Source organism: Patagioenas fasciata, chromosome 4, assembly GCF_037038585.1.
Source record: "Patagioenas fasciata isolate bPatFas1 chromosome 4, bPatFas1.hap1, whole genome shotgun sequence".
In the NCBI taxonomy this organism is placed as follows: domain Eukaryota; kingdom Metazoa; phylum Chordata; class Aves; order Columbiformes; family Columbidae; genus Patagioenas; species Patagioenas fasciata.
The window spans coordinates 25,013,147-25,036,592 of NC_092523.1; the positions used below are offsets into that span (position 1 = coordinate 25,013,147).

The window sequence follows — 23,446 nt, forward strand, 5'->3', positions numbered from 1 at the left end:
AAACTGTTCAAAATACAGTATTTCAAAATCAGAGCCGCTCGTAATAGACTTTAACCGCATTAACTAGTAGCATACTGATATTTGAAGAAAGTGTAAAAATTGTAAGTAAACTATTTATATTTACAATTATCTACATTGTATTCTGTGAATTATACACTGCCATGCATGTAAGTTTTCCTAGCAGTAGTGGCTCCAGGTGGATCAATGACTATTCTGAATTAATTTCTAGATGTCCTGAACATAGAAGTAGAATTTATTTGTATTTTATTAGTTTGAACAATGAAGACTTGGTTGCTGACTAATTAGTGAATTTAATACTGTAGCGTGCCCTAACTTAAAACTTTTCTTTTTTAAAAAAGGAGACATGTTAATTCAAATATGTTGATTGACACACTTCCTTTTGATCAGTTACCAATCAGTGAACTAATGCTTATTAAATGTTTGACTTTTGCATGCCGAACACATATGAAAAAATATTACTGATTTTTGCAAATTACAGCGATTTGTAGGTGACCATTCCTTCAACTGGGGCATGGGGGGCATCCAGTGGCGCGTTTATCATCAATTTATTCTCACTACATTGCTGTGAACATCTTTCACAGTTAGTTGAAGGAATACACCAGAATTTGGAGAAGACTCTACGTTCTTGCAGGAGTATCTATAAGAGCAGCTGCTACCTCTATAGTGTATGTGGTTATCCTTATGGCTGTAAAATACAGTCAAGATGCGCATTCAGTGGGCCACTTGCCTGTCAAAATGCAGAGAGAAATTACTTGATAAAAATGAGGAAAAGTGTTGATTTCATGTGTCTCAGTTTTAACTTCTCTATCATTTTAGGCATTAAAGCACTTTATGAAAAGTCCAAACACAGAAGAAAACTTGGCTATAGAAATGGCAATTGAAACAGTAAGTAACTTTGATAAAACAAAAAAATCCTCATATTTTGAAGAAGTTTACTTTCAGTTTTGTGCCGTTTTTGTGGCATCAGCGATTGTGTTTGGACAGATTGCAAATAGAAAGAAAACTGCATCAGTAAAGGTGATATCAAAACATTAAAATGTAGAATAAATTAATACTGACACCAGAGGAAAAGGTGTTTTCAGTTTCAGGTTATGAATTCATTCAGATTTTTGTGGTTGTCTGTTTGAGTTTGAAATTTTCTTCTTTAGCAATATCCATATATGATTTTTCAGTTTTGTTGTTTTTTCCAGTCTGCACACTATGGTTAGAGAGGTCCATATGCTTCCTTTCTCACTCTCTGTCATGGAATCAATGCCCCTCCTCAAGCAGGGCCACCTAGAGTGGTTGCCCAGGACCATGTCCAGACAGCTTTTGAATATCTCCAAGGATGGAGACTCCACAACGGCTATGGACAACCTGTGCCAGTGCTCAGCCACCCTCGCAGTGAGAAAGTGTTTCCTGATGTTCAGAGAGAACCTCCTGTGTTCCAGCTGGTGCCTGTTGCTTCTGGTCCTGTCACTGGGCACCACTAAAGAGAGCCTGGCTGAGCCTTCTTTGCAACTTCCTTTCAAATATTTATATAGTGGACAAGAGCCCCCTAGACCTTCTGTTCTCCAGCCTCAACAGTTCCAGCTATGCTCCAGGCACTTCCTCATCTTAGTGGCCCTTTGCTGGACTCTCTCCAGTATGGCCTTTTCTTTCTTATACTGGAGCCCAGAACTGGACACAGCACTCCAGGTGTGGCCTCACCTGGAGTAGACGGGAAGGATCACCTGCCTCAACTACATGGCAACACTCCTCCTAATGCAGCCTAGGATACCATTAGCCTTCTTTCCTGCAAGGGCAGGTTGGTGGCTCATGTTCAGTTTAGTGACCCCCAAGTCATTTTCTGCCGAGCTGCTTCCCAGCTGGGTGGCCCCCAGCATATAATGGTGCCTGGGGTTGTTTCTCCCCAGGTGCTGGATTTTGTACTTCCCCTTGTTGAACTGTTTGAGGTTCCTGTCAAGGACCCTTTGGATGTCAGCACAGCCCTCTGGTGTATCAGCAACTCCACTCAGTTTTCTTTCATCAGCAAGCTTTGCTAAGGGTGTGCTTTGCTCCATCATCCAGATCAGATTGGAACCAGTAGTGACCCCTGGGGTGCACTGCTAGTTACTGGGCCTTAAACTAGATTTTGTATTATGTTTCACAACCGTCTGGGCCTGGTTACTCAGCCAGTTTTCAGTCCACCTCACTGTCTGCTCATACAGCCTATACTTCATAGCTTGTCAAGAGGATGTTATGGGAGACAGTGTCAAAAGCCTTTCTGAAGTCCAGGTGGCCAGTATCCACTGCTCACTGTTTTCAGCTTCTGGTATCAGGAGACCAGTCACAGCATCAGTCTTCCTAAAACCTTTTTATCTCTAAAATTCTCTTGTCCATCCCTAAAATAAAGAAAATAAATGAAGCAATGAAGAAGAATAAATGAAGCAAAGACGGAGCAATCTTTGCTTGGTTATTTTACTCATGATCTCTAAAGCTGTGTGGTCATCAGGTCTCCAGCTTATGCTGCACCTCAGTGCGTGGTAACCTACTCTGTTTCTCGAGATTCCCTTCTAGACGATACATGCTGGAAACCTGCCTCAGCAGGCCCATTGCCAGCTCCCATCTGGGCATCCACTGCAACTTTCACTTTCTGTCGTCTAAACCATGCGCAAACTGCCTCTGTTCCCTTGAAGAACCCACAGCTTTGAAAATATTGTTAGATATCACTAGACTTTTTTTCAGACTCTGTAACAGTAGACCTGACTGCTTAGAACTAGGCACAGCTACTCTTGAGGCCTTCTGGCTCACAGAACTGTCAGCAGGGCTTGTAACACTGAAGTCTGAGGTGTCTAATGCTTTCCTCTGGATCCTGATGTTTCAACCCAAATGAAAAAACCAAACACTATGAAACAGCCCGAAGACTATTGCTGCAATTGTACCATATGTATCCTTGTGGAATCTCAGCCGCGTTTTTGAGACTGTCTCTTCAACTGACCGGATAGTGCTGGCTCTGTTCTAGTGACCAGCACTAAATATTCCTGTGGTCGGCGCATTGTGCTGGGTTGATAGGCACAGCTTTGTCACAGCAGGTTGCAGCTGGTGATGCCTGGGTTCCGGTGCCTTCCGATACTAAAGCAGAGGAACAGTTTGCACTGGTAGAGACCTATTTAGTTATAATCCCCTGACATAACACATTAGAAAATAAATGCAAACTACTGCAGGTCAAAGCTGATGAACCAAGTAATCTTCTGATTTGAAGACACAGAACTAAAATGTAGTTTCAGTTATGGAAATCCTCTTTTTGAGCAGGTATTTTTCCTTTCTCTTTCATATCATAATTTCTTTTGTCTTTATTTAACAGGTGGGGCGGGCAAATGATGAAGCCCTAACAAATCAGCTGATAGACTATCTTATGGGAGAGAGCGATGGCATGCCCAAGGTATTGTATTTTTGTCACTGCTATTGTGTCACGTTGCTGTGCTACAAGGCCTTTTGAACTTATTTTGTCCTAAAATTTTTGGTAGACACAGGTTATGTTTTAGCTTGGTTTCATTTAGGAGCAAGACATACTTGATCACTCTGAGAGTCATTTCACCCAGTAACTTCCATTTCAGGAAAATAAGAAAGGAGGTAACTGTCTTAGATATAATCATCTTTCTCCAGGCTCTATGAAAGCAGGTAGTTGGACAGAGAAGGTTCAAATTAATGCTCGTACTGAGGAAAAGAGACAAAACTGGGCTGTTTGCTCATGCCAGTAGCCAGCTGGCTGCTGCCTTTCCCAGATGGACAGTCAGCATCTGTGTGTTTCCAGCCTAGCTACAGCACCTATCTCTTCTTGCAGTGTGGGGACCTGGTCTAAATACTACAGTGGAAAAAAGTAAGGTAGTAAATAGGAGAAGAAGGACAAAACCCCAAAGAAGATTAGGTAACCTTAGTTCCTGTATTGACATATCAACTTAAAACATAAAAAGTTTTGGGCAGATTTTCAGAATTACCCAGCCCCTGCTTGATTTCTTAAGTGATTATTTACCACATTCTCAAAAAGAGCTCTGTTTTAAAATGTGACATGAAGAGAAAAAAAAATGCTTCATGGGGATGCCTATATGACAGTTAAACCTTATTTAAAAAAATATATATCTTTCTTTTTGATTTCTTATTATGTAGAAGTATTTAGTTTAAAGTTTGAACTTCTTATTCATAGTTTCATCTGTGGATATAGACTGTAGTTCTGTGAAGAAAAACACAGAGTTCCTGTTCTGTGTTGGAGAATAAAATTATATATTTAATTTATGATAGGAAATTAGAAAAAAGTAAGCACATTTAAAGATTTTTGGTAACAGACCTAACGTGGAAGTTCTGATTAACAACGGGAGAATAAGATACTGTGGATGCTGATTTTTACTCTGTTACTCATCATCATAGAATATCTTCTTTGGATCATTAAAACTGTACATATTACTATTTTATACTATTCAGGAAGTGCTTTGTGAGGTGAGAGGTGCAATGAGGCTTCCTGTAATGTCGTGTGATCAATTAATAAAATTTTGAAAGGGCCATTGTCCTTTCTTCCAGGTTTCCTGCTCCTTTGATAAAAGCAAACCATTCACTGGGTGTAACAAAAGGCTTTTGGCAGACCAGTAGACAATTTCATCTTTCTCTCTTTTGTGTATACAGATTTGGGAGCTGGTAGACAGTTGCTAATAGATTTTTGTGTATTTTTTTGCCAGTGCAATAGGTTTGCTAATAAAGGAAGAGAATCATTCACCATCTAAGCAGAACTTAAATTAGATCTATGCTATATATACAATACAATAAGTAGATTTTGAGCATTATTCCATTTGTGTGATTTTTTTTTTCCAGGGCAGATTAAAAATGCCCACTGTAAATATTATGTTAGACATAAGCAGCAGCAGAGGTTAAGATGACAGACAGCTCTTTTAGAGAGTGACTGCTGATGGGCTATCTGGTTTATCAGAGTTCGAGCTCTAGAAAAACGGGCTTCACAGACCATTTTTGGTTTTGGTGTTCATAGAAATTATTCAATCATATTTGGGCTTCACGAAACCGAGTTGTCTGAGCCACTTTACTGCCTGTTACAGCAGAGCTTGAGTGTGAGCTAAGTGGTGCTGTCCCTGTGTTTTTCTGCTGTGAAAGCCAGACCTCAGGTGTGGACATTGCAGTCTGCGATTAATTCCTTAGTCAAGGATTTTAAGGTCTCATAGAAACATACAGTAAATACAGTCAGGTGCAAAATGACATATACAGAAGAGTAAGTTCTGCCTTACTGAGGGGAGGAAGATTTGGTAACGATGGAGATGACATACTCTTGGTGCAGTAAGTTTATTTCACCCTTAATATTACTGCTGTGGTTTATGATTCTGTTGGGAGATTAGAAATTCTGATGTTTTCCTCTTTGCATGGTGCCTAGAGATTAAGGGTTTGATATTTTAGACTCTTAGAGACACTGGACAGTTGATGGCCAAGCCCACCTTTCTTTTATAACATTAAAAAAACAAAACCAAAACAACCCACATCTCCTGCTGCTTACCTGTAGTTTGAAATGTGTACATTAATAAAATGATAAGAGGACCAAACATAGTGAAACCAAAAATCAACTCCAGAGACCAGAAGAGAATGAAACTGTCAGAGGCATTAGATGAAAAAACTGTGCAGCATCAGTGTAAGCAAAAGTGATTTCATATTTATGCTGAAAGTTGGGTGGACGGGAACTGTAGCATCCAGTCCCTTTTCTGAGAGTGGCAGCCAAGCCGTCTGGTTGCAAGAAGTGCGTAGGACTGGATAAGGGAAGCAAGCTGCAGTATGGTCTCGGTAATGAAGAGGTGCTAAAGATTTTAGAAAACACTTAAGAATTTTGTCAATGCCATAATTGCCATACTTAACATTGTTTTGAACTTCAATGTGGAGCTTTCATTTCCTTGTTTAAAAGCTCTCTCTTGTTCTTCTGAATGCTTTAATCCAATCTGCCATAGTCTCTCTCAGTGAGTAACAAAATTTTACTTCATCAAATCATACATATTTGTTTTTAAAATCTACTTAAAAACCAGTTCCTCTTTATCCTTATTATGCTATGGAGACAGTGTTTTTTAAATTATCAGGCAAATGGGTTTGTTTTTAGAGAGTAGCAGCTTTTATGTGGTGGTATTTTTGTAAAGCTAAAAGTAAGAGTGAACTTAAAGTAGCCATGCAGCAGAAACTTGCTAATCCTTTCAGCATTGATCTTCCAAGCAGATCATCGCTCACAGCAGCCTGATTAATTTAAATCTTTTGCAGTCAACAATTATTAGGGATTTTAACAAAGTACCATATTATCAAAATTATTATTATGCCTACCAACATTTTGCTACACTATTGTCTGACCAGTTGTAAAATATTTCTTAAATCTGTCATTATGTCAACTACTGTATTTGTTAACTTTAACATGTAAAGTTTCTTAATTTGTCCTGTTTCTTAAGTGATTTTTCAAGGAGCATTAACTAGCAAGATTCTGCTGTTTTCTATGTGCATATTTTCTAAGTGCATTTGTTTTAAAAAGCAAAACTAAATAAAAATCGTGGGTATCTAATATTAAGATGGGTTACATTGCAATAATAAATTTTTCCAAAGACTTTTGAAGTGACTAACTTTAAAGGTAAGAATATGAAAGTGAAGCCTGAGACTGATTTTTTTAAATGCCTTCTACTTTTCAATATTTTCTACATGTGGCTGCCATGTAAGTAATTTAAATATATTATTTAAATAAAGTATAATTAGGGACATGGCAAATACCATATAAGACCACTGGTCCACGCGGGAACAGGATCCTTCTCCTGCCGCAGCAGGAGGAAGGGCCAGAGTAGCCTGAATGGGGAGAAGTGCAGGCTCTGCTGTCATCAGTGGAACAGCCGTCTGTGACCATTAAGAGGTGTCAGAAGTTGGGAAGAATTACATCACAACCTACCATTCGTAATCATTTTTGTTTTACCCCTCTCAGGGAATAGCAGTTTGCCTGTTTAAGGCAGTTTACAGTGGATAAAGTGGTGGTTACTTTGTTATCCAGATAACTATTTCATTATTGTTATGGTTCTTCAGATGTTTGACCTTTTGATCATGTGTTGCTTAAAATTCTGCTCCATCATTAGTTTAAAAGTAACTACTTTTGGTCACTTAATGTTTTTCTTTATGTTGTGAGTTAGAAAGAAGAATTGACTTGCTTTTTTTCTTCCTGTATGCCAGTCTTTCTCTCTTGCTTTTAGTTCTGTGATTTTTTGACATTTTTTTCCTTGCCTGTCAAGTAGGGAGTTAATCTTTGCAGTCATCTTCTTTATAAGGAAATGTCTTTATGTCTTTAATATCTCTGTCCTTTTGATTTTCTGCTTTTTTTCCTGTGTGTTCGAGACTTACATACAAAACCCACACAGGATTTCAGAGAACACCATGATATTGATTAATACGGTTCTTTTGAAAGACATTTTTATACCATTTTAACATAGAACACACATTGTAAGAGTTTGGATTTACTACAGTATTGCAGAATTAGTTGGTTTGAGTTTTGTGCTGTCTATAAAGCTACCAGTGTCTTTTTTTTTTCTGATTCGTATATTTAAGTTGGAACCGTACCATTATAGAATTTAATTTAATCTTGATTTACTAGTTAAAAGATTATCATGTACAGACTTTAGTTTTTGTTGATCTAATTTTAGAAATCACTGCTAAAGATAGAAAACAGTGGCACTAGCTCAGGTTTTTTTTCACTTAATGGTTCCTTTTCATCATAAGCAACATAATTTTATTTTGTATTTCAGCTGTGTTTTTAGGAATGACCTCTTCTGAGGATTTTCTCAAAATCCTTCTAAAATACCAGTTCTCTTGTCTCATACTCATTTCTTTTGTTTTTCACTAGTCTGCTAGAACTTCGAGTACACTTTATAAAGATAGAACTCAAGTTTGTTTTCTTCAATACTCCCATCTTGTTTTTTTAAAGTTTTGGTTTTAAGTCATTTCACTAATTTTCCTGCTGTTGGATTGCCGGTTCTTGAGTGAACCCTTTGCTGCATTTGCCATTCTTGAATCATGTAATAGATCAACAGTACATAGTACAGCAAATTATAAATTCTGTGCATTTTGTTAGTTGATTGTCCCCTGAATTTTCAGTTTTTTAGCTGTCTTGGATGTGTGCCATCTGGTCCCAGAACAATGCACTCTTTAATGGCGAGATTTTATCATCCTTAACCACGCTAAAGCAATGTTTGCATCTCAATCCATAACACAGTTTAAACATTTCCAGCAATATTTTGATTTCTAAAAGGAGCCCTTTGGTTCTTTTCTGACACGGAAAGCACCCACACGTCTGAAGTTGTCGGGTTCCCACCTGCACAACTCTCCGTGTGCCTCACAGCCGTGGCTTTTCCACATCCACGTGGCCAGGCCTTGGTAGCAGCTGACGCGGCCCCGCCAGGGTCCTCAGCCAGGGTGTCTGTCTGGCCGTGCCCACGGCCAAACCTGCCGGGGAACGTAGCGTAGCTAAAGCAGGTTGGTGCAAAGAGCTCTTCCCAAAACAAGGCAGCTCGTCCCCTTTCTTTGAAGAATGTGGTGGTGGGCTGGGCGAGTAAAGAAAGGGAATACAGCAGTATGTATTCAGGTAGTATTAATTGCTCTTGTATGATTTAATTAAGGATGCCAGGTACCTGTTCCAGTTATACATGGCACTAAAGCAACACAGAGATGCTGCCAGAACTGCTATAGTAATTGCCAGGGAGGAGCAGTCTTCGGGTAAGTCTGTTTTCTCTAATGTGACAGCCTTGCATTACTTTGGGTACTGTTATTTATATAGGATTATATTTAGAAAAGACATGTATCAGTGCTTTTAATTATATTCAAGTTTAATTTTGATTTTGAAGTAGCCTTTGTGAAAAGTTTGGGACTCATACCTGTATATTAAGTATTGGAAAAAATAAATTTGTGGAAAATATCTGTATTCCTTATTACATTCAAGTAAACATAGCGATTAAGATTGCCTGCAGCCTTGCAGCCTTAGAACTGCAGTTTCTATATGCGGTTTTTGACTTAGATACTGATCCTTTGGTCTTTGAACATGAGTGTTTTTCAGTGGGAGATGTGCACAGGAGCTGATTTCTGTTGAAGGATCAAACACCTGCTTATTTAAGCCTTGTTTTCCCTTGTAATAGGTAGCTGAAGTTAGAAATAAAAAAAAGTAATAAGAAGGGACAGGGCTAGAAGCAAAATAGCTATTGCCTCCATTATTCAGTCTCCTCTGTAGCCACAGCAACAGCCTTCCCATAACACTGCTTGCTTTTCATTTCAAGTAAGTTAAGAAAAAGATCTATAAAGGAAAAATAGCAGCCTCAGGAAACCAGGCAAATTAACATGTATGGACTGCTCCTCAGCACTGGGCTAAGGAGTGGAAAAAAACAACGGACCAACCTTGGCCAGGCTGATCTCCCAATTCATCATAGCAGAGAACATTGGTGCTAATTATGTAAGCAGGAAATGTAAAGGCTCAATGGTTTAATTATTTACTAGCTTCTCTGAATGTGAGAACATATCTAAAATGCAGTATCCCACACAGTATAGATGTATTCTGCAACAATGCAGTAATAAACACAATATTTTTCTCGTTAAAATCACCAATCTTGCAATAAGACTTGCAGAGACTCAGTTTTAGGTTGTCCCCCTCTTCCTTTGGGAGATTTCAGTGAGTTTGATTCTGAAGTTTACATCAATGTAGTTTATTCTTCAAAATCCAGTTAGAAAATAATATTTAAGTCATACTGTTTGATATTTTTCCTTTGGGTATGCCATTTCATGTGCAGTTTTCCTTTAAGTTGTTTCTGTGTAATCACATGATTTTAAGACTGATCATACTATACCGAGTCAGTAACATAGCATGAAAAATTAATGTTGTTTTCCAGCAACTAATTCTGGAGTGATATTTAGCTGCCTCACACGCATTCCACGGTTGATTCAGTTGCGGTGTGTAACTTCACACACCAGCTTGGTGTGCAGAGTGAAAATGTTTGCTGGTAGACAAATAGAGAGGAAAAAGGTTTGCTGAAATAACCGAATCTGAAATTTCCTTTAAATGCCTCCAAGTGCAAAGAGTATGGCTTCCTTATAGTCTAATAATAACTTTTTAAAAAATCGAGAACAAATGACTAGCTTAAGAGTAGACCAACCATACTAAACACTGGTTGTTTTCAGCTACATTGATAATTAAATGAAATCCCGTGGTTTCTGGACAATCATTGATAGTAACCTTGAAGCAGTATAATCTAGTGAATAAACATTTAAATTTTAATTATCTCTCTGACAAGTTTTGGGTTTGTTTGTTTGCAGAGGCAAGGAGTTGCCCAAATAAATGATAAAGTATGTTACATTAACATTTAAACAACAGCTTTTGAATATCTGACATCAAAGAACAAAAAGAAGTAATATCCCTAATGCTCTGAAAAGAACAGCAACCAACCAATAAAAAACTCTTCTTTATTGTGGAAGCAATGTAATGGATACAGCATCTTCCATTTTTAAAGTTTCATATGAAGTTATCCTCCACATGTGTATTTTAGTGCTGTTTAGATGACTTTTCCAAGCGTAATTTTTTTTTCTTATCAAACTCCCTGGCTGATACTGTTTAGGATACTGTGACAAGCTTGTGACTTTCCAAAGAAATCATTGTGCAAAGGATTTGCTCTAAGAATGAACATAACTTCTGTTCAGTTTCCATATATGTCATTACTAAAGCAATTGTTATGAAAAATTAAATTTACTTGTCATTGTTTTTTGTTTTTAAGGAAACTACCGTAGTGCACATGATCTTCTTTTCAGTATGTATTCACAGTTAAAGACCCAGAAGATTAAAATTCCTTCAGAGATGGCTACAAGCCTTATGATTCTCCACAGCTATATTTTAGTGAAGGTAATGAACTGAGAAGCTGAATTCATGTGTAAGTTGCACAGTCTCTGATTTATTGAACTGTACATATGGATGCTCTGTATACATAAATTACACTGTCATAGAGGTTGTATCACAGAACCCAAGCGCCTGCTAACAGCAAGCTTCAGGAAGACAATCTGTGGTGGTTTCTGACTCTGATTAGCGTATTCTTTCTTTTAAAATACTGAATAATTAAAAACTTACATACGGCTTCCTGGATTTCTTTTGCATTCATACTTAAAACCATTATGCTACTAGTACAATTATTAATTAATTGTTATTTATTTATTATTTCTAATTATTATTATTATTATCCATAAGCAGATCACTGCTGTTCCGTAAATTAAATTAAGCAGGGGGGCTCAGATGACCTTAACCCGCGTCCCGTGCAGATCTCCATTGAGCCTTCACGCAGCGTCTGGCCTCCCCTCCACCAGCAGCAAGGCGAGAGCAGCAGAGAGCAGCTGGAGGCCAGACTGACTGCTGGGAAAAAGCCACTCTGTCTCTGCTCCTTTCTCTAGTGCCCGACAGACCTTTGTGAGGGAGCCGTGGGTGTGCGGCTCGCAGGAGGATGCACGCCAGAAGCGAGCTGCAGGAATTCCTCTCTAAAGGCTGCCGTTAATTCAGGTTTTTTGTTGTGTTCCAGATGCACGTGAAGCGCGGTGATCACATGAAGGGAGCACGTCTGCTCGTGCGTGTGGCCAACAACATTAGCAAGTTCCCATCACGTAAGTGCTGACAGCACAGAAGAGCACGCTGTGCTCTACAGGATAATTCCTTAATCATTGCGTTAGAAGGTACATTCTCCTCTTCTGATTCTGTAAAGCACACGGTTAAGTGTAAATGCACGGTGTGCTTTGCCACCCTCCACAGGATATAGCTCCTCGATATACAGCCTCCAGGACGGGTTCCTCTGTCCTCAGCCACCACAGCTGCAGCGCCGAGCTGCCTGAACATGGTCTCAGGATCATGTGTAATGGACTGATTGGTTCTGTGACTTTATAACAACATTTTAGTCAATCTTCTTTTGAAAATACTTTTGGGGTACAGGGAAAATGTAGACTTAAAATAGCACACACCAGATTTGTGAGAAATAGTTAAAACATTCTTGCTGCCATGCTGAGCTTCAGAAATGCAAGGTGGTGGGAGGTGAAACCATTATTTTCTTGTATATGGTTACAGGAATTGCACGAATTGCGCAACTGTGTACCATAAGAGGGTAATTTTTCATCAGTACCTCTTTAGCCATATTAGCTCAAAGGCTTTCAATGTTAATATTGGTAAATAAATAATTAACATAATTGTTTTCATTCTCTTACAGACATTGTGCCAATTTTGACTTCAACTGTAATCGAATGTCATAGAGCAGGATTGAAGAACTCAGCCTTCAGTTTTGCTGCTATGTTGATGAGACCTGAGTATCGTAATAAAATAGATCCTAAATACAAAAAGAAAATTGAAGCAATGGTGAGGTGAGCAGTGTTAAGCTGTACTTTCAAATGTACACAGTATCAAGGCTTTACTTCTAGTATTATTTTTGCTCATAATGCCTATGGGCTATATCCTGTTTTCATATTATTTCACTGTCTCAAATTTGGAAGGCTAAGAAGGGTTTCAACCCTTCTCTGAACATGAAACTCTTCTGTTCCCATGGATGTGATAAACCTTAACTGCAATCTGTGTATAGCATGTTCCCTAACCAGCACTTACGTTTTCCATCTATCTTCTTTATATGTGTAAGTGCAGCCGTACAGCTTTAGTTATTCTCTAGTTAGGAATGTGCACATAAACTCTTAGTTACCACAGCGTCAGCAGTGTGGTCTGTTGTGATTTAGATTACTTACTAAATGGTTAAGATAAAAAAGAATGGAAGGACAAATAAAATAGATGAATTCTTGACATTTTCTTCTTTATCTCAAGTTCTATTTTGACCGTTCCTAGCCAGTATTTTCTGCCAAAGGAGGAACTGTAGTTGGGTGGATAGGAGCAGGGCGAGCATATGTAATGTTTTCCTTATTTCAGGGACTTGCTGAGCCCACATGACTGTTTTAGATACTTGTTAAGCCTCTAAGCTCTCCGTAGGCTTATCTGGTCTCTGTGCTTGAAGCCACATCAGTGTTTAGCACCAGGTGAATCCTGTGACAAGAAGTTCCTTTGCTCTGTTCCTCAGTGTGTCAGGACTGGTCCCTGGCCAGTTTAATGTGCTGTCTCATAGTTTTCCTCTTGAGAGAGATGTTTCCTCTGTCTCTTGCAATTTTATAGAGCTCCATTCTTTTTCATTTCCTCTCCACTAGCCGTATTTTTTTAATGACCTACAGAATCTCAGCGTACATAGCTAGTCATGGATACTGGTCCCCGTGGCCTTTCTCTGAAATGCTTTTTACAACCTTTTTGGAGGAGGCAGGACCAGACGTACACCCTGTATTTAAGATGGGGGCAGCCTATGGATTTATGTAGAAGCGGAATGAGTCTATTCCACCCTGCTGGGTTAGTTTTGACTTTGTAAAGCAAGCTGATGTTTTCATAGCAGATATTATAATTGAAAGACCTTGCTCCTAAGCAACAGCAGTTCACAGTCCATCATCTCATATGGGGAAGCTTTTTCCAATAGGCCTTGCTTTGGCTCCCCCGTTCTTTGTGTTTATTTAGCACTTGGTCTCAAAGTTGTTCTGGAATTCTTTGAAGCTGGCTCTGGCCTGTAACAGTCTGAATATTTATATATAAGCTGTGGAATCACACTATTTTCACTTATGTTTTATGAACATGCAGAAGAGCAGTGGGTTACCACAGATGTGTGCTGTGAGAACTGTTTATCTTAGTCTGTTTAGTATCCTTTAATCATTTTTTTAAATTCATGCAAATTGTTCCCTACTGCTTGCTTGTTAGTATTTCTAGAACATTCCAATAAGCTTAGAAAATGTTGGCTTGTTCTTAATCTGTCATGTTTATCCGTACCTCTCATTTCTCCAGACAAAGGAACGGGCCATTGTGAGGGATACATGCCCAGGCTAATAAAATGAGAAAGTATGTTTTCTGCAAACTAGCAAGATAACCAAGGAAGCCAACTAAGTGGCTTCAGGGCCACTAGGATAAACATTGGATTTAGAATTTCCATTGGCAAAATGCGCTAAAAGTGAATCTAATATACACGTTCCATAGAAAACCAAACATTAAAACCATGTAAGAAATCACTCCTGCCACAGAAAAACCACTGAAATAGTGAAACTAAGCTTTACATTTTATATAGCGAGACCATGAGTTTAAAGCTTTCCAAGTCTTTTAAAAGGTTGTATTGTTTCAAATTAGATTGAAAATGACCTATTTCTGAGGTTACATAATTGTGATGAAGGTTGGGTAATAGTTACAAGGAGCTACCTGGTAGAATATAAAACAGCAACTGGAAGCCATACACATAACTCAAAGGAGAAAAACTTGCTAAGTATCAAAGGCATTGTAAAACATCTTTGCTCAAGTTCAAAGCGCTTGAGGCTTCTTATTCACATTTTAATCTTACTTCTAGGCGTCCTGACACAACAGAGGCAGAAGAGCCAACAACCCCCTGTCCCTATTGTGGATTCCAACTCCCAGAGTATGAACTTCTGTGTCCTGGCTGTAAAAACAATCTCCCGTATTGTATCGCAACGGTGAGTGGCTGCGGTGTTTGCTGGTCAAGTCGTGGTTCAGCCACTGACCTCAGCATTTCATATTACTGATCCTTACAGAAATGAGAAGTTGCAACATTTTTGTTTCTGGATACTTTAGAGCGTACTGAAAAGGTAGGGATGGGGTACATTTCCCAGTGGAAGAGCCATGCATCCCACTGTTGCCAGTATCAGTACAAAATCCTTCCACTGACCTTAGCTACTCTATACCTAACACTTTATTTTTATGATGCTGAAGCAATTTGTCACACTAAAATTACAGAAACATCAAAAAAGTACTTGAGGAGGAATAAAATGTTGGAGTTAGCATTCTTTATTAAAACTAAATAATTACATCTTACAAAAAATATTAATAGCAGTTATCTGGTTTTTTACTCTATTGGTTTAGCAGAAGAAGACTGGTCTATTTTAGAAGTATCTTAACAAAAAACCCCAAGACCTTTAGTTTTATGGGCCAAACATAATGTACATATTCATAGATATTTCACATTATTTATTTAGACTCACAGGTATTTGTAACATCATTAGGAACGCAGCATTTTCAAATATGAGAGTGTCAAAACAGTCTACTGTTGCACATCTTATTAGAACATAGATCGCTAAATATAGTTGAAGGTGCTGCTGTGTTTTGTAGTAGTGATAAGGTACATACCAATTCTTTGTATCAAAACCAAATTAGTAAACCGTACCAAACCAGAGGAAATAAGTTCTGTTCAGAGAGGTGCATGCAAGGCAGTCACTACGCTCACAAATGTGACAGTGTTGAATGCCACCTACTGGGCTAGGGTCATTTGGCTTTGGGGTGTTTTTTTAATGTCATATGCAGCATCAAAAACCCCATTGGGCTTACACACGTCTCTAGACATAGATCAACAGAAAACATTATAGAGTTGCCACACTAAAATAATTTTTAAAATTGTAATTCAATACATTCTTAGATTTTATTTTTTTTAAGAATGCAAGTGGTAAATACTGCATCTCACCAAGACTCCTTTTCTAGTTACAGGATTTACAGAGTAATCAAACAAAAGTAAAGCTATTATGGTTTTTTTTAATTCCTCAAGACTTTTAGAACTCGGTTACTGAGACTTTTTCACAATAGACGCTACAAAACTAAATGCCCAGTGTACTGAGATCACGTGCCATTTCATTACTTGCGGCTTTTGCGTGCAGGGTCGGCACACGGTACAAGATGACTGGACAGTCTGCCCGCACTGTGACTTTCCGGCCCTCTATTCAGAATTCAAGAAGTAAGTTGAGATTTGTTTTCCCTTGCAGGATTCCAATGTTTGTTCTTATTTTAGCAGCAAACTGTTTCATTTGGTACTAAAAACATGTAACAGCCTGGGGTAGGGCGGAAGAGGAATCCCCTTCCTTGGTAGTTTCATTTAACATACAGAACATCACTCCAAGGTGGACCAATATCTATGACAAAGAACAAACTCAGCTCCACCAGCAGCCTTCCGGCTGTGCTGTTAGTTGTCAAATGGTAAAAATCAACAAACCAGCCTTTGCACTGCCTGGACAGAAGCAGGTGCTGCTCTGGCCTGGATTTGTTACATAGCATAGGTCAGAACTTTGCTCTGTGCTTTCTGCTTCAGGCCAAGCTGTTCCTTTGAAAATGTTGGAATTATCATTTTACCAGTCACTCTTCTTTTAAAACAGCATGTTACAGACTGAAAATGTATGTCCAATGTGTTCCAAAAGGATTAACATTATTGATCTAAAGAAAATCAATGATTGCACACAGTACCTCAAACCAGAAGATGGGGACCAATAAATCCAGGTATGTGCTGGAGCCTGTGCTTTTCACTTCTCATTCTGGAGAACATGGGGAGTTTTTCCCAGCAAGGCAGACAGTGTTCAAGAGTCTCAGAGCCTGGGCCTGGGCCTCAGTGAACTGACACTCAGCTCCATCACCCCAGGCATGCAAACACCAGTAGCTTTCACTGCTGTCCCTAACTGGGTTGTTGAATTGTTCCAGTTGTGAGGCTGTAAACCAGTTTACCTCTATGGTTATGTTATCGTTTGGAACATGTCCTTGAACACCAGGTGTGCTGCAGTTGCACAGAAAACAGTTTGAATATATCAGCATCATCAACTCCTTTTACAGATCCAGCAACAAGGGTTTCAGTATAGGAAGAGAGATGATAACAGGAAGGAGCAGATCTAAAATGTAGATTACATGATCATAGCATCTATGCTTAACAGAACATACATAAGAATATATCACAGGGTAACAGCAACATTGTATATTGGCTTGAAATACTATTTCAAACAAGACCAGTGCTCCATCTGCACCATACCCTTAAATCCAAGACTTCAGTTTTGTGAAAGGAATGGTAACTGAAAATGAGTTAACAAAGCTCTTTCGTACTGTTGACAGTTGAAGGCAGTTACTAGTGCAAACACCTTTTGTGAAAACTTAGATATAGGTCAAAGTAACGCACAAGGAATGTTACACTTCATATATCCCACAATAACCTTATTTTTGTCACTTATTTTTTCCTGGTCTGAGAAAACCGTGTAGTTTGCTATCACAGTCTTTGTATCTTCCGATATAACTCTCTGTTTATTTTCAGAACTGCATGTGTCGGCTGGCAAGCAGCAAAGCAAGCCCCATCACTACATTATACCTATTTCCCCACTAGGATTTAATGACAACCACATGGCTTGTATTTTGTGATAGCTTGTAAATATTTAGCTTTTGATAAATTTTGTACTTTGATTTATTATAGTAATAAAACCAATTGATAATTCTTCTCACCAAGCAAAATTTGCATTTTATCTGCAAAGACAAACCAAGGGCCATTCTGTGTTACTTGAGTGGAAAAAAACAAACAAAACCCAAAACATTCTCTTTTTCAACACCAGTTTTGAACTTTTATGACTATTTTCTATTAAACATTTCTTACTCTAAGTATTCCTTTCTGGTTTTGATTAAAGATACAACTCATAAGCACAGGCTCCTCAGGTTTTGGAACTAAATACCTCACTGCTTTTCTGTGTCTTTAACAGGACAAAAGGGAAGTTGTAGGAAAAGAATGTAATCACATCCTGAACAGACAGGAAAGGCCAGAACCTTGGAACAAAAGAGAGGGAGAGAGAGAACACTCTATGAACTTAGCCAAATTTTAAAAGACTCCTGTGAAACATTTTATTTTCATTTTATACATTGCTTAATTTCTATAATGTACAAATATGCAATTTAGGTCTTGGGGGATTTTTTGCATCATGTATTATTTACAAGAGTTCGCCACATCATATCAGGGGATTTACTAAAATTAAAAAAAAGTGACATCCTAGGAAGACATCACATAAATGCCAGGTAACTAAGCATCCCATTTTCACTGTGCTCCTGCACCCTGGTCTGTGTTGTACAAGGTATTTATAGCTTGTAATATTGTAGCACATTAAGTACAGCACTGCATAGTGAGAGTACAGTAGCTACATCACCTCTATAAGAGGAGCATTTTCTATGCACTGGTGGTTCTTTCCCAGCTCCATCACTGATCTGCTTCATATTTCTGACAAATTAGATAAGCAAAGCTGCCTTTAGATTAGATAAGCAGAGGAAGATTTTATTCTGTTTAATGTCTTGTTTTCTCTTTCCTTTTCCCTTCTTTTTTTGTTGTTTCTTCATTTTTCTCTCTTTTTGGCAGCTTGGAAGACTTCGCCTTTTTTTGCTACAAACAGAATATATAGACAGTTTAAAATCAAACTGCAACCCGACAAAACCACAAGTCAAAAATGCTAAGTGTTAAAACAAAGAGCCATCTCTTCCCATCCCCTCTCAGGTGTGAAGTTTTTAAACACATCAAGAATTCAGACTCTACAACATTGAGTTTTAAGGGCTGACCACAGTTCCCCATTTGGCGATACGTACAGAGGAATATTGCCGTGTGTGATAACCACACACGAAGGCCTGTGGCTGCTCCCTACCAATGGCACCGTCCCCACCAAAACCTAGAATATTATTTAGTTTCGGAATTGGATTCTGTATTCATGAGTTTACAGCGATGGCTGACTTTGGTACACATCCCAGCAAAAGGCAATGGATGGAAATAACTGAGACTTTTTCATACTACTACTAGTTAAGAATTTAGAAGTTAAGAGATTATGTTTTCAGTATCTACTATGATTGATTATTCTTTTTTTTACATTCTCATTTACATTCTTATAATATTACAAAGTCTCAGGTAACTAAAACCAAGAAAACAGTTTAGTGTGGTAATTTAACATTAAGAAAACTAAGTCACCTTAATCATTGCATCACTTTCAACAGTATCTTGCTCATCCTCTTCAGATTGTATCTCTTCCACATTCAAGTCTTCATTCAGTTCTAAGGTCACCGCAGATCCCGACTGCCTTTTAGATGTCTTGACAGAAGTAAGTGAATATGGAGTCAGATGTGCCTCCTTGTTGTAGGCACGTGTAAAGGCTGCTTTGACCTGTTAGGTTGGAAGGAAACACTATGAGCATCAGCCCTATTCTGCTGCCCCCTAATCCAAGTCACTCACACCAAAGCCACCCTCAGCAGCACTGAACACCTGCCACCCTGGAGCAGCATATTCAGACTCAGTGTAAACACCCAATAGTAGTGTATGTTTAAGGCATCAGTAGAGCAGGTTCTTTTCCCCTGAGCACTAGACATGGAATGGTTCAGATCTCACACCTCCCTCATTTGTAACAGAGACTTGAGCTTAAGCTCACCTTGTACCAATGAGAGTCCCAACCACTCAAGTCTGCTCCACATGGACCAGCCCCAAAGGGATACTGGGGGAGCACCACACAAAGTGCCCCCAGGTCTGGCAGTTCAGGCTAACTGGACTGCAGCAGACACAAGCTGCAAGTCAACCCCTGAATTCAGGGTCTACACAGTAACAAATATGGTTGTATGTCCCTTCTCCCTTGCACGGCAGTAGGAAAGGCAAAGCTGTGCAGGAAGGTGATGATGCAGCTTACAGCCACAGGCCTGCATGGAGAAAGGTACTGGCTTTACCTGTCCCTTTGTGTGACACTTCCACGTCCCCAAAGCCAACTCCCAGTAACCCTTCAGACAAGGAACATGACCACTGAACAAAGCACAGCCTGACTTGGTAGTATATTTGTCAGCTGATTTGCAAAGACTACCATGGTCTTCAATTAGTTGCAGTTAATGAAGTGATTCATTTGCAGCTACACCAACTTCAGTCTTTCAGCAGCACATACGTACCATACCTATTATTGTAGGATTTCTTTTAAAAGGTATGTAAGGGAAAAAATAGCCACCAGTGAATCTTACCTTAGGATCCAACATTGAAAAAGGACTGGGTTTGCCTCCCCATGTGCTTATTTCCATGATATTATCAATATCTTCTTTCATCAGGCAGTAGGAGTCCATTAACTTTATAGCTTCCTGTACTCCATCTGCTCCAAAGTCTTTCAAGGGCTGGACAAGTGCATCCCGCAAGTACGACAAATACTCCATATTCACTGTCTGCTTGCACGTCTGGGCTCTTTGTGAAATTGATAGCAGTAAGTAAATCTGTACAGGAACCACTCACTTCTAAACACAAGCAGCCTGTAGGCAGAGCCTTAGCAAAGGGGTAACCAGCTGCTTACAAGTTAACTGCAAGTTGTTCTGTACCATTCCTTTTGCCATACCTGCATTAGGGATAACCCGATGCAAAGTATTCAAACAACATCCCTACCTGAGAAACAACAGCTTCAGGGGGAAAAAAAAAAAGTCACAGTTCCACTAACAATACTAAAAGTGTCTGCAGTCTGATTATTGTCCAGATTAAGCCCTAAGTGTCACCAGTAACACACAAGGGTATTCATAGAATAGACACCTAAGACTGTATGCAGCACAGCAAGGAATTAACAGTAGATAATGAGCTACATGAGAACTAAACATCTGTGACAATATTAACCAGAGGAGAAATACTGGTACTACCTGAGACTCATGTGCATTGCCAGTTCTTGAATGATACGATCATGTTTGCCTGTGGATGAAAATTTCCCCAGCCAGCTGGGGAAGACAGGAAATTGGGACATGTATCCTCTCATCAGCTCCCCAGGGAGAACACTTGCATAAATAGCCTGTAAAAGTAACACACAGCAAACTCACATCACAATGAATTAGTCTCACGGACACCACACATACTGCCTTACTGGTCTGCAGGCAAAGGAGTAGTAAATACTATTCTACAGTGGAAACATCTTGTTTTAAGATAACTCTTTATTGGCTGCTTGTCTCTGTTCAACCCCTTTTAGGTTACAGCTTCAGCTCTTGTACCATCCTATGTATTACCACGTTCTAAAATATCTGTGAAATTATCTGGGTTTTAAAAGCCATTAACGAATATTTTTAAAAGCCTGTTCATTTCTCACTTTAGAGTGCAGTCAGACAAACAGCTGCCCGCACCCAAACAAGTGCCACAGTGTCCAGCAGATGGACATGGCAAAGGAGACATTTCCAAAGAACCACAACTACACACAGACTCAGGCGAGTTCCTAAGCAGCTCATACTTTTTGGCACTGCATTAAGCAGGGGGGAGGACTAGATGACCTCAGAGGTCCCTTACAACTTCATCTATGATACATTCCCTGATGCCAGACATAATCCTTTAAGCACAAGTATCATTAGTGTTCCAGTGATCATTAAAAGAAGCACAGTGATGAAGCTTCAGTCCTCTGGGCTTTGGGAGAAATACTGGCCTGGTGAAAGGCTGGGAGAAGCAGCACATAAATTAAACTGAGTAGGCTTGTACTACACATCACAAGTAACAGGTGCCATGTGCTCCTGTGCTTCAGAAAGAAGATTCAAGCTTTTCAAAGTTCCACAACATTTCATGATACAGTGTAGGTTCAACAATATGGATAAAGGAAACTGGTCTACTCACCAGCAGAAAAGAATACTGCATGAAGTACAAACTATACACATCATAAAAGTATACCAAAACATCCATTTAAAGGGATCGGTCTTTTACACTGGACACCCATAAAGCACATAAAATGAGTGTTAAGTGCTCACCTGTGTCGGAAGAAGATTCCAGTTTTGCTTACTACGAATCTGTTTGTCCACTATATCACCATCACATATACTATCAGCTGCTCTACTCAAGAGCACCAAGTGCTTTTTCAGATCTCCTCTGGAAAAAAAAAAAGTTGACTGTATTACAAAGTAAAAATACCCAGATTGGTTTTAGTCTAGTTTTACTCCCTGACACAAAGTCCTTTGTCAATTTAGGGTATGGAATAACTCACCCAGCAGCAGCTGGTTTCACATGTACATAGTTCTCTTGGACAAAGAGAGGTGCAAGGGAATAATCATGGAAGAAAAGATCCGATTTGTCTATAAGAGACATACGAGAAGCCTCCTCTCCAGCAGCAAAAACCTTCCGGACAACATCAAAAGGGCCCTACATAAATGATATTTCAAGAAGTCAGTGGGTTGCAGGTCAATACAAACAATAAGACACAGCACAATGTCAACAAATTTACTGTAGTGATGGTACCCAATAATACCTGGACTCGTAAGTTCAACGTTCAGTATTTCCTTCCTAGTGTGTTACCATTTTTGACAATTAAGTTTTACTTCTGATATTAAGGGAATTACAGGACTCAGGATGAGAAGTATGAGCTTCATAATTGCATCTTACATAAGAGACTGGTACATCAAAATGTATCACAGAATCACAGATACACAGTCAGTCCTGGATTTACTGCTCTCTATTTGTGGCAAGTTTGACAGCTCCCTGCACTAGGCTTGTAAAGCCTAGTGATTGTGTGGCAATATGACAGCAAAAGCCAATCCAGCATTTCACACTTACCAGTTTGATATCTTTTTTGGCTTTGCTGGCATCCGTTTTAGCCTCATCGTAAGTCAACGATTTGTCTTTTGCACACCACATATTAAGATTATGTAAAACCTAAAGAAGAAAATTGATAATTTGGTAGCAGAAGAGCATTTAAAAATGGAAGAACTGAGCAGCGAACAACCTGATCTCTCTATATAAAAATAATAATGTTCAAATACTACATTGAATTCAAGAACTTGTAAGTGATGTGCTTTCTGAATGGACACTGATGCTGAATTGGCACTGACCTGTCTGATGTCCTGATTTGCTGCCAGGATTATCTCTTGCATAGCAGGTGGTGGAATTTTTAAACCTTCTTTAAATGCAATAGACATCATAGCACCCTGTAATACACACAATTGAGAAACTGTCACTAGAGAATTTTGTGAATTCTTCCCCCTACAGAACACAGTGACGCATCTATGAAAGAGTGTTATTTTTCTATTTTTTTTAAAGGATGTATAATTCCAATTTTCTCCCATATAAGTAATCCCTTGTCATTGTTGGAACAAAAAAAAAAGCACAAAAATAAAAATCTTTGCATATATTTCAAATGGATTTCTAAATCTGAAAGGCTTTGAGATACCTCATTCTTTGGGAAGAAAAACTCAGACAATCCATTTTCAAAAGCAGAGTTACTCACTGAGGTGATCCATTAAGTTTTAAGTGCTGTTTCCAATTCTGTATGAATTCTGCCCCATGAAGACAGAAGTTACTGATGGTAATTCATCACAGCTCATACAGCCACAGTCTCTTTACCTTAATCTGTTCTAGACGAGGTCTCTGAAAACGAAGATCCAAACAGTAGTGGACCAAGGAACGCATTTTAGGATGGTTGCGATCATTACACATACAGATGATGGGTATTTTTGTGTGTCTAATCAAACCAATCAACTCCTGCGATTTAAACACATGACAACAATTGCATCAGATAACTGTGAGAATAAGGAAAAATTAAGTATCAGATACCAAGTCCATAAAACTTCCTACTGTAATCGTGTTTT

General features: G+C 38.9%; 2 protein-coding genes across 4 annotated transcripts in view; one reads left to right on the plus strand and one right to left on the minus strand.

Annotated features, from left to right (window-relative positions):
* WDR19 (WD repeat domain 19) overlaps positions 1-17,374 on the plus strand; it is a 44,084-nt gene extending 26,710 nt beyond the window's left edge. For both annotated transcript variants that reach the window (XM_065837483.2, XM_071807394.1), the window contains 10 exons: positions 838-906; positions 3,347-3,424; positions 8,658-8,754; positions 10,794-10,918; positions 11,583-11,664; positions 12,258-12,408; positions 14,457-14,580; positions 15,772-15,848; positions 16,264-16,384; positions 17,181-17,374. In XM_065837483.2, the coding sequence (XP_065693555.1) occupies positions 838-906; positions 3,347-3,424; positions 8,658-8,754; positions 10,794-10,918; positions 11,583-11,664; positions 12,258-12,408; positions 14,457-14,580; positions 15,772-15,848; positions 16,264-16,378 (918 nt within the window). In that variant the 3' untranslated portion in view covers positions 16,379-16,384; positions 17,181-17,374. The remainder of the gene's footprint in view (positions 1-837; positions 907-3,346; positions 3,425-8,657; positions 8,755-10,793; positions 10,919-11,582; positions 11,665-12,257; positions 12,409-14,456; positions 14,581-15,771; positions 15,849-16,263; positions 16,385-17,180) is intronic.
* RFC1 (replication factor C subunit 1) overlaps positions 14,896-23,446 on the minus strand; it is a 40,293-nt gene continuing 31,742 nt past the window's right edge. For both annotated transcript variants that reach the window (XM_065837485.2, XM_071807395.1), the window contains exons 17-25: positions 23,202-23,339; positions 22,691-22,786; positions 22,416-22,514; positions 21,850-22,004; positions 21,617-21,734; positions 20,537-20,682; positions 19,883-20,096; positions 18,858-19,049; positions 14,896-18,284 (exon numbers count right to left, since the gene is read on the minus strand). In XM_065837485.2, the coding sequence (XP_065693557.1) occupies positions 18,189-18,284; positions 18,858-19,049; positions 19,883-20,096; positions 20,537-20,682; positions 21,617-21,734; positions 21,850-22,004; positions 22,416-22,514; positions 22,691-22,786; positions 23,202-23,339 (1,254 nt within the window). In that variant the 3' untranslated portion in view covers positions 14,896-18,188. The remainder of the gene's footprint in view (positions 18,285-18,857; positions 19,050-19,882; positions 20,097-20,536; positions 20,683-21,616; positions 21,735-21,849; positions 22,005-22,415; positions 22,515-22,690; positions 22,787-23,201; positions 23,340-23,446) is intronic.